The sequence below is a fragment of the Raphanus sativus genome, chromosome 1, assembly GCF_000801105.2.
Source record: "Raphanus sativus cultivar WK10039 chromosome 1, ASM80110v3, whole genome shotgun sequence".
NCBI lineage: Eukaryota > Viridiplantae > Streptophyta > Magnoliopsida > Brassicales > Brassicaceae > Raphanus > Raphanus sativus.
In genome coordinates this window covers 2,516,729-2,529,956 of record NC_079511.1, presented here as the reverse complement: position 1 = coordinate 2,529,956, position 13,228 = coordinate 2,516,729, and the positions used below count along the sequence as shown (strand labels likewise).

The window sequence follows — 13,228 nt, the reverse complement described above, 5'->3', positions numbered from 1 at the left end:
CTAATTTCTTCAGGACTTCACGAACAATAAACAGCAACTGTAATACCTTTAACCTACACCGTCTTCAAGTTCCCAATTCTAAGAAACAAATCAATAGAGGAGCCTTGGTAGACTCTGTTACTAAAGGAACAGGAGCAGATGTTTTATCTTGCTGCTGGCTTCCTATATTTTGAGCATTTTCGGATACGCTTTCCCCTAAACCACTCCAAGTATATGACTTGATAGACATGGAATTACTGTCAACTGATCTGAGACTCGCAAGAGACGTAGTTCTCTGAATGGAGAAATTGAAAAAAAAAGATTGAGAAGTTGGTACATCATGAACTCTCAGCGAGATACAAAGAAGCCTTTTAGAGGAGGTGGGTTAAGGTTAAACTTTATAAAGTAACAACAAAAACATGATACCATGATGGATATTAAACAGATCATTTATAAAAGTAACAATTTAAACATGATACCATGATGGATATTAAACAGACCAAATGCATACATACCTTTTGGGCGAGCCCTTTTTCTGCTAAATCCTGCATTGTAATCTGAATGAAAGACACCAGACTGTTTAGGGGCACATGGCATCCACGTCCCATCAGGTGACTTAAAAAAGAACATGGCATCTTGGGTTTTTCTAACAGGTTCAAACAGAACACCCTCAACCTGCCATAGAGTAGAAAAACCACAGGACAGGACACCTACTTTCTGATGATGATCAGAAGTTGTGTTCGAATCATCATCCACCGAGTTAGGCAATCCAATCTGAAGAGTAACCACATGATCTGAAGAATGATTGATATCATGTAAAGAGATGTCTTAAATCTCATCGTACCACTTTACGCATCAGTGTGCAGAGATCTTTTTGATACATTCAATGATACACATCTGAAACCCAATGTTCCTCTAAAAGAAAAAGAATGCCGGGTCACCAATCATTATAGTCTTTTTATCAAATTGCAGACACAGTATGACAAAATAGATGAATGCATAACAAAGTCAATTTTTTGTAAGAAAAAAAAAGTATAAATGCTGAACTAAACAACATGCAAAGACTAATCCACTTAACACACAAAAAACACATAATAACATAGTAGTAGTATTCGGATAAATCACTCTGATCAACGAGTGCGCGTTCGTTTCCTGTAGACATCGAGCCTCAAACGCCAGGCTCCCCAAACACCTAAACGTTTCTTGAGAGGTGCAAATCTCTTATTTTTCTTCTTCTCTCTCTTCTTTTCTTTCTTCTCAGAAGGGTTCCAGTTCTTACCCTGGATACTCAATGACCTCGTAGACTCGTCGTACACACGTCTAATGATTGCTCTAAGCTCAGAAGGCTTACCACCCCGAAACTTGACCAAGTCTCTGTAGACAATGTAAACGACAGCGTTTGTGGAGTTGATTCTCGGTGGCTCTGCATCATCGAGACTTCCAATAGTCACTTGGAGAATATGGAAATCCGAGAGCTGACTCTGCCAAAAAAAAAACACATACAAAAATAGTTAAGTTTCATGATCATCAGATAGGTAATTAAGCAAACAACATTGCAAATAAGAAAAAAGAAAACAAAAACTTACCTCAGACATACCCCTACTCGAGGTACAATGTACAAGATCCAGATACAAACGAACCCAAGGAGTGTTTCGGAGCTCATGTTCCTCCAACTACAAAAGAAACCCCAATGAAAAAAAATAGAGGAAAACAGAATTGTATAATAGGTGTTAATAAATTGTTTTTACCATGTAAAAATGCTGAGTATCAGTTATCATCTCTGAGGAGGGCCAGAGAGGCAAAGGTAAACTAAGTTCGCAGCCTTGTTCGCAAAGTGGAGGCGGCTCTTCTAAATCTCGAGGTCTAGCTATGTCGACCGAGATATCTAAAACACCAAGAGCTTTTTCACAGACTAGAGCCTGGAATGGTTGTAACTGCCAAGAAACTGGATCAAATGCTTCCATGGTAAGAAAGTAGGGGGCAGCACAAGGATTTGTTCCTTTGTTGAAACTTTTTAAGTTAAAGAGTATCCAGTCAGTACCCTGAAAAAATATAATCTCAAAATATGAGAAAATAATAAACTGATAAAAAAAAGAGTGGAAAAAGATTTAAAATATGATTATTACCTTCAACAGATTGTAACGATGAATCCCCAACTCGGCATAACGATAGACCAAGGTACGATTTCGATAACCAGGAACATGGTACTCATAGTTAAAGTGCATCAACTTTGTGTCAGACATGGGTAAATCACCAAAGCCCTAATTAAGGAAAAAGATATCAAATTTAGGTTTCTAAATCAATAGAAAAAAACAAATTGAATTTAGCTTAAAGACTTACATCAAATGGACGATCACTCACGGAAGAGTCTCCTTGTGAATCGATCATCATCAGCTCGGGGTGATATATCCTTCATTCACAAAAAAAAAAAAAAAAAATTCAATCAAGACTCCCTCAAACAATTGAAGCTAAACCCTAGATAACGTGGAAGACACTTACGGATCGTTTTCCACAGAGTAATCATCATCAACCTGTCAAGGAAACCAATCAAATAGTCTTTCAGGACTTTTACCGCACAATAAGCATCAACTTTAATACTTTGCCCAATACTATTTCCAAGTTCCAAATTCCAAAATGGTCTACTTAGATCTCAATCCTAAAAACGCTTGTCTAAGCTAAAGTAGAAGAGAGAAATTTCATAATGTGAACTTTACCTCCATGGGATCAGAACCGTCAATAACACCAGATGAAGGTATATATAATCTCGAATTGTATAAAACCCAATAATAAAAATAACTCTCTTATCAATCTCTTAAGAAAAACTCACTCAAAAACTTTAAGCTCTCACACAGTCACGAAACTCACTAAGTTATGCAACACACATACATCTCCTTATATATAACTCAAATTACCTAAACTCATATTTGATATTTTCCTAATCCTTTAAACCATAACTCAGGTAGGATTAGGAGTTAACTTATTTCTCATGTTTCCTTTTTTTTCCAAGCTTAATCCAACTTATTTCTCATGTTTCTTTTTTTTTTCAAGCTTAATCCAACATTACATAGATAGTCGAACATTGATTGCTAAACTTAGCTCTTCTGTTAGGGCCACCACTTTTAAAGTCTGTGGTTCTTCGGTAGCATCTGACCCTTTTTGAATCTCCTCAACCTCCTCTTCAGCTTCCTTAGATGAAAACAAAGCCGCAGCTTCAACTCTCTCCTGTAAGGAAAGAGTGTTTGTAAGGTGCAAAAGGTCTTCGTTTCAGGATGATATTATGGTTAGCACCGTGTAAAACTTGGGATGCAGCAAAAGCAGTAATTTTTAACTTGGCATTTAGAAAAAAACGGGGATCGCCAGTGGATAAAGCAGCACATAATAAGATCCTCAACCTTGGCTTTGACTTTGATGAAATCCAGTACTCATAGTGATTTTATCTTGTGAATCACATAAAAAGCGATAATTCGGCTTTTTGGTGATATTATTATCCTAATGATTTTCCTTGATACCTTTATATCTCTAGCTTTTTATCAATGTCAGTGGTCCGTCTAACCGAGTTATCCAATTATCTCTTCGCTTCTCAGGAGATATGTACATATGCGAAAGGGATATCAAATCCATCAGTGTAAGTTTGTGAACTATGTGAAGCTATGGAAGCGGAAAGCAAAGAATCCAGCTGCTTACTTCTTAAAGCATTGGTGTGAATGTAAAAATTAATAAGAGCTACAGAAATATTGGTTGGCTGAGTCTCAGGCTCAAGATATGTGCTGTGCTGTACTCATATTCATCTTTTATTTATTTTTTAAAATATGGTGATGATTTAAACATGGCCTGCATCTATCTATAATCAAGTTTCCCATTAAAACGATACATTGATTAAGCCAAATAAATCTGAGAAGAGTATAACGCGAAAATAGCTTTGGGAAATATGTGTGCAGACTAAAGATTACAATCTTTTACATGATATTCTTTTCAAGGGTTCGGAAACAGATGGCTCTTGAGCAGTAGTTTACAGTTTTCCTAGCATGTGACGGGAACCTAACAGGATCGTGAAGCTTGTCAGAAATAATTGCTGAGAGCATTCTAGCAGAGCAGCAACCACGACTGGAGGAGCAACTGCCGTATTTCCTATTCCTGCACGGCGCAGAGAGTTTTTAGTACACAATCCAACCATGAGAATGCTTTTTTATGAAAATAAAACAGCAGCATCGACCTGTCAAGCAAACCAATCGCATAGACATCCTAATTTCTTCACGACTTTTACCGCACAATAAACATTAAACTCTAATGCCTAGCACAATACTATTTCCAAGTTCCAAATTCTAAGAAATTACAGATATTGGTTCTCGCTTAGCCTTTTCACAGAATCACAGTTCAAGCGAAGTATTTTATTATGTTTGGTCTAGAAAAGTAAAAAAGAATGAAGAAAGAAATCAAAACTGTCAGTCACACTAGTTCGGATAACTAAAAAACCTACAACAATGAATGTAATCAAACTCCAAAATGGACTACTTAGATCTCAATCCTAAAAAGTTTGTCTAAGCTGAAAGTAAAAGGAGTAAAATTTCATGATAAGAAAGAACTCTACCTCCATGGGATCACCACCAGATGTAGGCTTCCCGTCTTTTGTGGCAACGTTGGAATGAACAGGATCAGGAACTATCAGGCCTGCAGGAACCTGGCCGAACTTCAAAGCCTGTTCGAGTCTGGCAATTTCTTCTATCGTCTGGGAGTTGATAATTGCAGCCTGGAACATCATGGAAATGAAGTAACCAATATTATTATCAAACGCAGAGCCTTCACTTAATATTAAAAAAAAAAAAATCAGTAAATGATGCTATGTCCTATCCAGGTCCTAGTTTATCTCTTCTTTCAACAACCCCAGGAAACATTCCTTCTCGAGATTTTGTGGTTTCTATCTAGGAAAGATCTTAAATTGTGGTATTGTACCTCCCTACGCTACTCAGCTGAAAAATTCATCCACCCAATTTCGGTATATAATCAACCGCACCTTGATAGCTAAAATCTGCTCTTGTGTTGGGGCCACCACTTTTGGAGTCTCTGAATCTTCCGTAGCATCTGGCATTTTTTTAACCTCCTCCCTAGATACCTTCTTAACCTCCTCTTCTGCTTCCTTAGATGAAAACAAAGCCGCAGCTTCAGCTCTCTCCTGTAATGGAACAGTGTTCGTAAGGTAAAAGGTCTTCGTTTCAGGATGATATTATGGTTAGCACCGTGAGATGCAGCAAAAGCAGTCATTTTAGAAAAAAAGCGAGGATGACACAGTGGATAAAGCAGTGGCACATAATAAGATCCTCCCTCACCTTGGCTTTGACTTTGATGAAATCAAGTACTCGTAGTGATTTTAGCTTGTGAATCACATAAAGGCGATAATTCGGCTTTTTGGTGATATTATTATCCAGCAAACTAAGGTACTGAAGCTTTGGAATGGAGGCAAGGGGATCAATTTCAACCAAATTCACAAGCCTGTTATTTGTAAGAACCAAAGTGTGCAGCTTAGGCAGGAACTCTGCAGAAGAAGAACAACCATAAGATATATATATAATGTATTCAAAAAATTCACGTTTTATTAGGATAGTTAGTTACCTCCAAGATTAGGATTTATCCGGGTGATCCGATTGTTATTAATGATCAAAGTTCCCAAGCGGTTGAGGAGGGGAAAGTTTTCTAGCTTAACTATCTCATTATCAGATAGATCAATCGTATCGAACTGGTCCTGCAAGCATAACAAGACAAGGTAATTAACAGAGCTTCAAACATGCGGTTTACCTTACCGGAAGACTTTCACAGAGAAGACTGACTCTAGTAAGAGTTCTAAACATGTAATAGCATATCAAAGACTGTTCCTTTCAATGAATTTTCATAATAAATTGAAAGCAGAAAACCTAACAGGAAGACTTAAAAACACTCAATCGAATCCACAAGCTCGTCTTGAAATGATGACAGACAATGAAGCAAAGAAACTCGATAGAACATGTAGCCAAAAAGCAGAGCAAGAAGGTACCTCAGTAGCACCCAAGTTCTCGATCACGGGGATCTTGTTGCCTGCAACAAAACAAAGGATTAGCGAAGAGCAGATGCGTTTAGGGTTAGTAAAGGGAACGATAACAAGATTACCTCGTAGCTCCAACTCTCTCTCCTTAATGGCATTGAAGAAATGAGGACTATTCCAGATCAAATCAGCCGTGAGCTTCACCATTAGGGTTTCACTGCTTCTTCTCGCTCTCTGCTGCTCTTCGCATAGTGACGAAGAACTCATAAAACGCACATGTCTCTTTACTACTATTATGTCAGCCCATTGGGCTTTTAATTGGGCCAATAATAAAATTTGGTCATCTTTACTTTAGCAAAAACAGTTTAAAACAAAAGGACACGTACTAGATTCAATCTTTTCTTCCTCTACCCTAATCTAGGGTTACTCTCTCTCTCTCGCTCGCTCCCTCTCTGTTCTTCCTTCTGCCGATTTGCGCGAGGATTAGCTTCATATCCCCCTTAAGCTTGAGTGGCGTCGTGGACCAGAAACAGTTGAGCGAAGATGAGGATTATGATCAAAGGAGGTGTGTGGAAGAACACCGAAGATGAGATCCTCAAAGCCGCCGTCATGAAGTACGGCAAGAACCAATGGGCTCGGATCTCCTCCCTTCTTGTTCGCAAGTCTGCCAAACAGTGTAAAGCTCGCTGGTACGAGTGGCTCGATCCTTCTATCAAAAAGGTTAGTGGTTCAGTCGCTTCTCTAGATCTAGGAAACAGTGAAGAACTAAGTTTAGATCTGTTATTGAATTAGAAACTAAGTTATGTGATTTTGAATGCAGACTGAATGGACCAGAGAAGAAGATGAGAAGCTTCTCCATCTCGCGAAGCTTCTACCTACTCAGTGGAGAACCATCGCTCCCATTGTGGGACGAACACCGTCTCAGTGCCTCGAGAGGTACGAGAAGCTTCTCGATGCAGCTTGCACTAAGGACGAGAATTACGAAGCAGCGGACGATCCACGGAAGCTGCGTCCCGGCGAGATTGATCCCAATCCGGAGTCGAAGCCTGCTCGTCCTGATCCTGTGGACATGGACGAAGACGAAAAGGAGATGCTTTCGGAAGCGAGGGCGAGGCTGGCTAACACTAGGGGAAAGAAGGCGAAGAGGAAAGCTAGAGAGAAGCAGCTGGAGGAAGCTAGAAGGCTTGCGTCTCTGCAGAAGAGGAGAGAGTTGAAAGCTGCTGGGATTGGTAACAGCCATAGGAAAAGGAAGCGAAAGGGGATTGATTATAACGCGGAGATTCCTTTTGAGAAGAGGGCGCCCGCGGGTTTTATGACACTGCGGATGAAGATCGTCCTGCTGACCAAGTGAAGTTTCCGACCACCATTGAGGATCTTGAAGGGAAGAGAAGGGCTGATGTGGAAGCGCAGTTACGCAGGCAAGATGTTGCGAGGAACAAGATTGCTGAGAGAAGGGATGCTCCGGCGGCTATATTGCAAGCGAACAAGCTGAATGATCCGGAAGCTGTTAGGAAGAGGTCAAAGCTAATGTTACCACCACCGCAGATTTCAGACCACGAGCTTGAGGAGATTGCGAAGATGGGGTATGCTAGTGACCTTCTTGCGGAAAATGAGGAGCTGACTGAAGGCAGTGCTGCTACTCGTGCGCTTTTGGCGAATTACTCGCAAACACCAAGGCAAGGAACGACACCCATGAGGACGCCTCAAAGAACTCCTTCTGGTAAAGGTGATGCTATTATGATGGAAGCTGAGAATCTGGCTAGGTTGAGAGACTCTCAGACACCTTTGCTAGGAGGAGATAATCCTGAGTTGCACCCTTCTGACTTTACTGGGGTCACTCCGAGGAAGAAAGAGATTCAAACGCCTAATCCAATGTTGACCCCATCGATGACGCCCGGTGGTGCTGGCCTTACTCCCAGAATTGGTGGTGCTAGTCTTACTCCCAGAATTGGTGGGACGCCATCAAGGGAGGGTTCTTCTTTTGCTATGACACCCAGAGGTACTCCCTTCAGGGATGAACTTCACATAAATGAAGATATGGACATGCACGAAAGTGCAAAACTTGAGAGGCAGAGACGAGAGGAAGCTAGGATGAGCTTACGCTCTGGTCTGACTGGGCTTCCTCAGCCAAAGAATGAATACCATATAGTTGCACAACCTCCTCCGGAAGAAAGTGAAGAGCCAGAAGAGAAAATTGAGGAAGACATGTCAGACAAGATAGCTAGGGAAAAGGCTGAGGAGGAAGCAAGATACCAAGCCCTCCTTAGGAAAAGGTCCAAGGTTTTGCAGAGAGACCTTCCTAGACCTCCAGCAGCTTCGTTGGAACTAATTAGGAATTCTTTGCTTTCAGCGAACCGAGATAAAAGTTCTGTTGTTCCTCCTAGTTCAGTTGATGTTGCAGATGAAATGGTAAGAGAGGAGCTTCTACAGTTGCTGGAGCATGATAATGCAAAGTATCCTCTTGATGAGAAAGCTGAGAAAAAGAAAGGAGCCAAGAACCGTGCTAACAGTTCTGGCTCTCAAGTTCCTGCAATTGAAGACTTTGAGGAAAATGAACTCCTAGAGGTATGAATATCTTCCTTTATCTCATTTTACTTTGTTGTTTAGTTGAGCTACCTCTTGAGTGACTTAGTTTGCTCTTAGTTTATGGATGGATAGGTTGCTTGATAGATATTATGCACATGAATGTATATTCGCACTTGGTTTTAAGCAACATCTTTAATCTGGTATAAGATAGTGGATCTATAATGTACATTGTCCGTGTTTTGTTTGGTAGGCTGACAAAATGATTAAGGAGGAGGCACAATTTCTTTGCGCGGCAATGGGAAACGAGAGCAAGACATTTGACGAGTTCGTAGTAGCTCACGACGATTGCGTAAAGGATATCATGTACTTCCCCACTCGAAATGCCTACGGACCCTCAAGTGTTGCCGTGAAGGCAGAGAAAGTTGCAGCGTTGCAAGTGGAGATGGAGAATGCGAAGAAAAAGATGGAGGAAGATGAGAAGAAGGCAGAACACATGAAGGCTAAGTATAAAACTTATACAAAGGGTCATGAGGTATAGTAATTACAGTCCACATTACCTTTATGTTAAAGCTGAAACTAAACGGTTGAATCACTCTTTAGTTTGGTGTAATGTTTAATGATTACACTATTTGTTTACTTGACAGAAAAGGGCAGAGACTGTGTGGAGCCAAATAGAGGCGAGTCTAAAGCAGATTGAGATTGGTGGAACAGAAGTGGAGTGCTTTAAAGCATTGAAGAGGCAAGAAGAGATGGCTGCGTCTTTCAGGAAGAAGAATCTGGAGGAAGAAGTGATAAAGCAAAAGGAGACGGAGCGGAAACTGCAAGCACGCTATGGGGAGCTGTTGTCAACGCTTGAAAAAGCAGAGGAGTTAATGGTCGGATTCCGAGCACAAGCACTGAAACAGGCGGATGTCGTTGAGGATTCTCACGAACCAAAAGAAGCTAAACTAGCCACTGGAGAGGAAGTGGACGTAGCCATTTCCATGGACGCTTCTGCGTAAACATCAATCTTTACGTACTTGAGTTTTGTATTGGTTCCATGTTTTAAGGAGACGCAGCTTGACTTTGTATGAGTAAAATGACTTTGTAAAGGATGTGATGCTCTTTTGTATACTTTGCAATGGTCAAGAAGTTTGAATACGTCAGATCTCCCTTTTAATTGTACACAATCTTTCAAGTTATGTGATTGATCTCTTGACTAAAAAAATTAGTTTCGGCTAGAGATTTTTTTGAACAGAAAGAAAATCTTAGATGTATCATTTGAAACAAAATCTAGCGTAAAGAATTTCATGCAAAAAAATCAGCTTTCTTAACCAAACCGTTGTTCTTGAAAAGGCCAAAAACACAGTGCAGGTCCAATGAAAACGCTTCAATCAAACAAATAGATGAAGGAGAAAACAGAATAAGATTGTAACAAAGCTGAAAACAGCAGAGGAGGAGGAAGAAGCATAACCGGGCAGCCTCGGATAATCATCTGGAGAAGGCATAACACATTCATCACCATTGAACAAGATTCTCCTTGGAAACGCCCAACCTTCTCTGAAACTGAAGTTCCCCATATCTTTCTTTAACAACAACTCTGTTTGCACATTACCAATCTTCCCTGCTTGAAGCAACACATCATTGTAGAACTTGACTCCCCAAAACATCCCTGTGTCATCTGAAACAAAACAACCAAGAAGAAGATGTAATGATCTGAGGAAAATAAATGTTTTAACTTTTTTTTTAAACAAGGAGCTGCTTACTGATGCCGTTGTGGTAAGGTGTCAAGGATTTGTAGTTAAAACTGAAGACTTGTTCTACGCTTTTCAAGTTGGGATGAAGCACAACTAAGTTCCAGTCAGTGTAGTTCTTCATCGTGTTGAGATTCGTTGCTGTGATCTTAACCCTCCAGTACTCTCTATAGTTCACTTTAACATGCCAGTGGATGTGTATCGGACACATATGTTTCGTACACTCCACCACGGGCGGTACTTCCTCCTCTGGATCATGTTTCTGTTCCAGATATGGCGGCATCTCACCAGGCCTGAACAAGCCACCAACAAGAACGTTATAACACAGGGCTATCGTGCATGACATTATGCATAAAAAACTGTTAAAAATCATTACTTGACGCAATGAGAACTAGAGCAGCCGCAGCTACATGTAGGGCAAGGAACAATGTTTCGGTAGTAGAAGGCAGAGAGTGAAACGCAGCATTTTGGTGATTGTGATGACCGAAACTGCGAGTACACGCACACTGCCTCCCATGTTGCTGCTCTCAACACCACACAATTAATGCATGTTAAGTCCATACAAAAGATACAACAGTTTACGTCAAGAATGATTTCATTTGAAAGAAGATGAGTTTATTTACCTAAAGCTTGCGTTTTGCGACGACCCTTATCAGTACTGTACTTAGTAGGGGCCACGGTGGTAGCATTGTCGCAACTATAACCTGGAACACCTATATCAAAGTTCGAAGGCATAGTGAACTCTCCAGAGTCATCAGGGAAGCTTCCGATGGTCATGTGGAAAACAGAGACGTGGTTGGTGTGGTCCTGTGACATAGCAGTCAAGACGCCTCCACGGCAGCAGTTGGAGACTTGAGAGTTGAAAGGAGCACCGGGAAGAAGGTCGACGATGGTTGGTCGCGTGAGACAGCAGTGAGGTAGTGTTCCGCTCGAGGCAAAGGCTGAGCAGTTGCCTTGCTCTGTAGTCTCAGCTCCTCTCATGTCCCATATCACTTGTTTGCTTTCCCAATGCCAACTCAGCTTCCATCCTGGCTTGTCCACGTGGCGGTACTCTTGCATGTTCTCTAGTCTTACTTGTACCTAGCAACATTTTTGTATCAGTAATCATATGTTTTTAAAAGTGTCTAGAGTTTTACTAGTAAATAGTTATCAATAGTTAGAACATATAATCTTTAATCTTTAGTTAGAAATATCAATTATACATAACTCGAATCCTCATTGAACAAGGGCTATATGACTATATCATTACATGATGAGACTTAACAAAACGTCAAGAGGTAAAAGATGAATCCAACTTTTTAGGAAACAGAACAAACTTTTGAGTAACTTCTTTGTCTCAAGCTGAAGATTCGGACACTATTTTAGTACTTTTTTATATTTATCAATGTTCTTTTGTAATTTGTTATATCTCTGTAGTATTTGATCATAAACCCAGATTCTCCCAAGAATAAAGAAACTAATCGTCTCTATCCTGAATAATTATATTTACGTATAAACTAAAACTCATACAGAGGAGATGAGAAGAAATCTTAAGAAGATCGAGATACCGTGTGATGGCCAGGTGATGACAGAATAAGATCCCATTTGATGGTAATTTTACCAAACGGATCCAAAGGATCATACCCATCTGCAACCATTTTTTATCACTAATAATCAAAAACCCTTACTGAAAAAAATCAAAATCAAATCAAATGTTGCATAACTTACATTCTACGAAAAAAAATGAAATGAAAATACTTACGTGAGGGTGATGAGATTGTGACGAGAATGATAGTGACGGCAAACACAAGGTTTAGCTTTGCACCCATTTTTTTTGTGTAACAAGCGGATGAACAAACTAGAAGAAAGGAAACATATCACGTCGAAAATTTTCAGATTCCGATGACGAAATAAATAAGAACCATTTTATTTTGTAGAATCCTTAGATTTTGATTTGGCTTTGGGAATAAGAGAGAGAGAGAGAGAGAGATAAAAGTCTCAAGAGTTAAGTGATTTAGTGACTGTTAGTGGTTGAACGAAGAGTTTTTGCATTTGTTAACAACTCTCTTTAAATCTTTCCTTTCTATTTTTGGTTTTTTTCAGTACTTATCTCTAGCTATTTAGCTGCTAAATAAAATTGTTTACCTTACAAATCAATGATACCGGCAGGCATTAATTATATAAGGTTATATTTAACGCTTCGCGTTATCTTCTTTACGTTTAGATTGCTCTCCTGTAATTTTTTGTTATGGAATACGAAAAAAAAATCAATGATATTAGGGACTCATAGTATTTAAACCATAGCACACAATCCAGTTGCTGGTTAGTAACGTTTTCGTTTGAACTACGTATATCTTTTGATTGATAATGCAACCAGAAAATCGTATGGTCATCGATTCATTCAGAGAGAAGCAATCTTTAAATTACGAGTATAATTAATTATACACATGCAGTTAAAAGTTTTGACCAAAGTGGTGGGGATTAAGAGAAATAAAATTAAAAGATTTAAGAATTTAATTAAGTAGTAGAAAGAATGTGTCAGAACGAGATGCGTTTTTCATGAGCGTCAACGTCAAAAAGGCTCTTTTCACGCGCTCTTTGGAATTCTCGTTCGGGAAAACCATAATTAATCCACACAGTAATAACACAAGGTTCTCTCCATGGAATGACACATCAGATTTTTAAGAACATGAGAGAGTGACATGTCAATAAATGAAAAAGTTGAAAACCCAGTGAAAACATTTTATTCATACACATAAGTTTACACATCAGCAAAATTGAGACACTATATTCAATACTTTGAGGTTTCATAGACCACGCCAAGGTTTAATTCTCGGACGATTCCACTTCTCACACATACATGAATTTAGTATCATGTTCTATCTTTGAGTCTTTGAAGGTATATCATCCTTTTTCTTCTATCTTTTTCTGGCCAGATTCAGAAGGAGATAGATATCTCTCTATAAGAGTAACTCAACAAGGCAAAACGTGAGTGTTT

General features: G+C 39.6%; 4 protein-coding genes across 4 annotated transcripts; 1 reads left to right on the top strand and 3 right to left on the bottom strand.

The window, feature by feature from the left end:
• Positions 1-990: 990 nt before the first annotated feature.
• Positions 991-3,650, bottom strand: LOC108839092 (UPF0725 protein EMB2204-like). Its single transcript, XM_057004287.1, has 8 exons — positions 3,372-3,650; positions 2,694-3,201; positions 2,479-2,510; positions 2,320-2,389; positions 2,106-2,240; positions 1,728-2,021; positions 1,566-1,652; positions 991-1,460 (listed from the first exon to the last, which is right to left on the bottom strand). The coding sequence occupies exons 2-8, from the start codon at positions 2,697-2,699 to the stop codon at positions 1,110-1,112; spliced, it is 975 nt and encodes a 324-aa protein (XP_056860267.1). The 5' UTR covers positions 2,700-3,201; positions 3,372-3,650; the 3' UTR covers positions 991-1,109.
• Positions 3,651-3,817: 167 nt separating this feature from the next.
• On the bottom strand, positions 3,818-6,262 carry LOC108815771 (U2 small nuclear ribonucleoprotein A'-like). Its single transcript, XM_057004292.1, has 7 exons — positions 6,118-6,262; positions 6,005-6,045; positions 5,587-5,716; positions 5,304-5,509; positions 4,991-5,149; positions 4,568-4,726; positions 3,818-4,113 (listed from the first exon to the last, which is right to left on the bottom strand). The coding sequence occupies exons 1-7, from the start codon at positions 6,257-6,259 to the stop codon at positions 4,108-4,110; spliced, it is 843 nt and encodes a 280-aa protein (XP_056860272.1). The 5' UTR covers positions 6,260-6,262; the 3' UTR covers positions 3,818-4,107.
• Positions 6,263-6,393: 131 nt separating this feature from the next.
• Positions 6,394-9,658, top strand: LOC108806902 (cell division cycle 5-like protein). The gene is given in 5 exon segments (XM_018579115.2): positions 6,394-6,712; positions 6,813-7,293; positions 7,296-8,557; positions 8,769-9,050; positions 9,163-9,658. Coding segments are annotated over 5 exon segments (2,559 nt in total). The 5' UTR covers positions 6,394-6,535; the 3' UTR covers positions 9,520-9,658.
• Positions 9,659-9,801: 143 nt separating this feature from the next.
• On the bottom strand, positions 9,802-12,280 carry LOC108810138 (COBRA-like protein 6). The gene is made up of 6 exons (XM_018582271.2): positions 11,993-12,280; positions 11,799-11,878; positions 10,875-11,331; positions 10,628-10,772; positions 10,264-10,544; positions 9,802-10,178 (listed from the first exon to the last, which is right to left on the bottom strand). The coding sequence occupies exons 1-6, from the start codon at positions 12,057-12,059 to the stop codon at positions 9,892-9,894; spliced, it is 1,317 nt and encodes a 438-aa protein (XP_018437773.2). The 5' UTR covers positions 12,060-12,280; the 3' UTR covers positions 9,802-9,891.
• Between the last annotated feature and the right edge of the window lie 948 nt (positions 12,281-13,228).

Bases quoted from the DNA above. Each gene is read 5' to 3' on its own strand.
- LOC108839092 (XM_057004287.1), bottom strand. The intron at 2,390-2,478 runs GTAAGTGTCTTC...TTGTGAATGAAG, and splicing joins TACTCTGTGGAAAACGATCC to GATATATCACCCCGAGCTGA. The intron at 2,241-2,319 runs GTAAGTCTTTAA...TTCCTTAATTAG, and splicing joins TGAGTGATCGTCCATTTGAT to GGCTTTGGTGATTTACCCAT.
- LOC108815771 (XM_057004292.1), bottom strand. From the start codon at position 6,259: ATGAGTTCTTCGTCACTATGCGAAGAGCAGCAGAGAGCGAGAAGAAGC. The intron at 6,046-6,117 runs GTAATCTTGTTA...GTTTTGTTGCAG, and splicing joins GAGAGAGTTGGAGCTACGAG to GCAACAAGATCCCCGTGATC. The intron at 5,510-5,586 runs GTAACTAACTAT...CTTCTTCTGCAG, and splicing joins GATAAATCCTAATCTTGGAG to AGTTCCTGCCTAAGCTGCAC.
- LOC108810138 (XM_018582271.2), bottom strand. From the start codon at position 12,059: ATGGGTGCAAAGCTAAACCTTGTGTTTGCCGTCACTATCATTCTCGTC. The intron at 10,773-10,874 runs GTAAATAAACTC...TGTTGAGAGCAG, and splicing joins TCGCAAAACGCAAGCTTTAG to CAACATGGGAGGCAGTGTGC. The intron at 10,179-10,263 runs GTAAGCAGCTCC...GTTTTGTTTCAG, and splicing joins ACCTTACCACAACGGCATCA to ATGACACAGGGATGTTTTGG.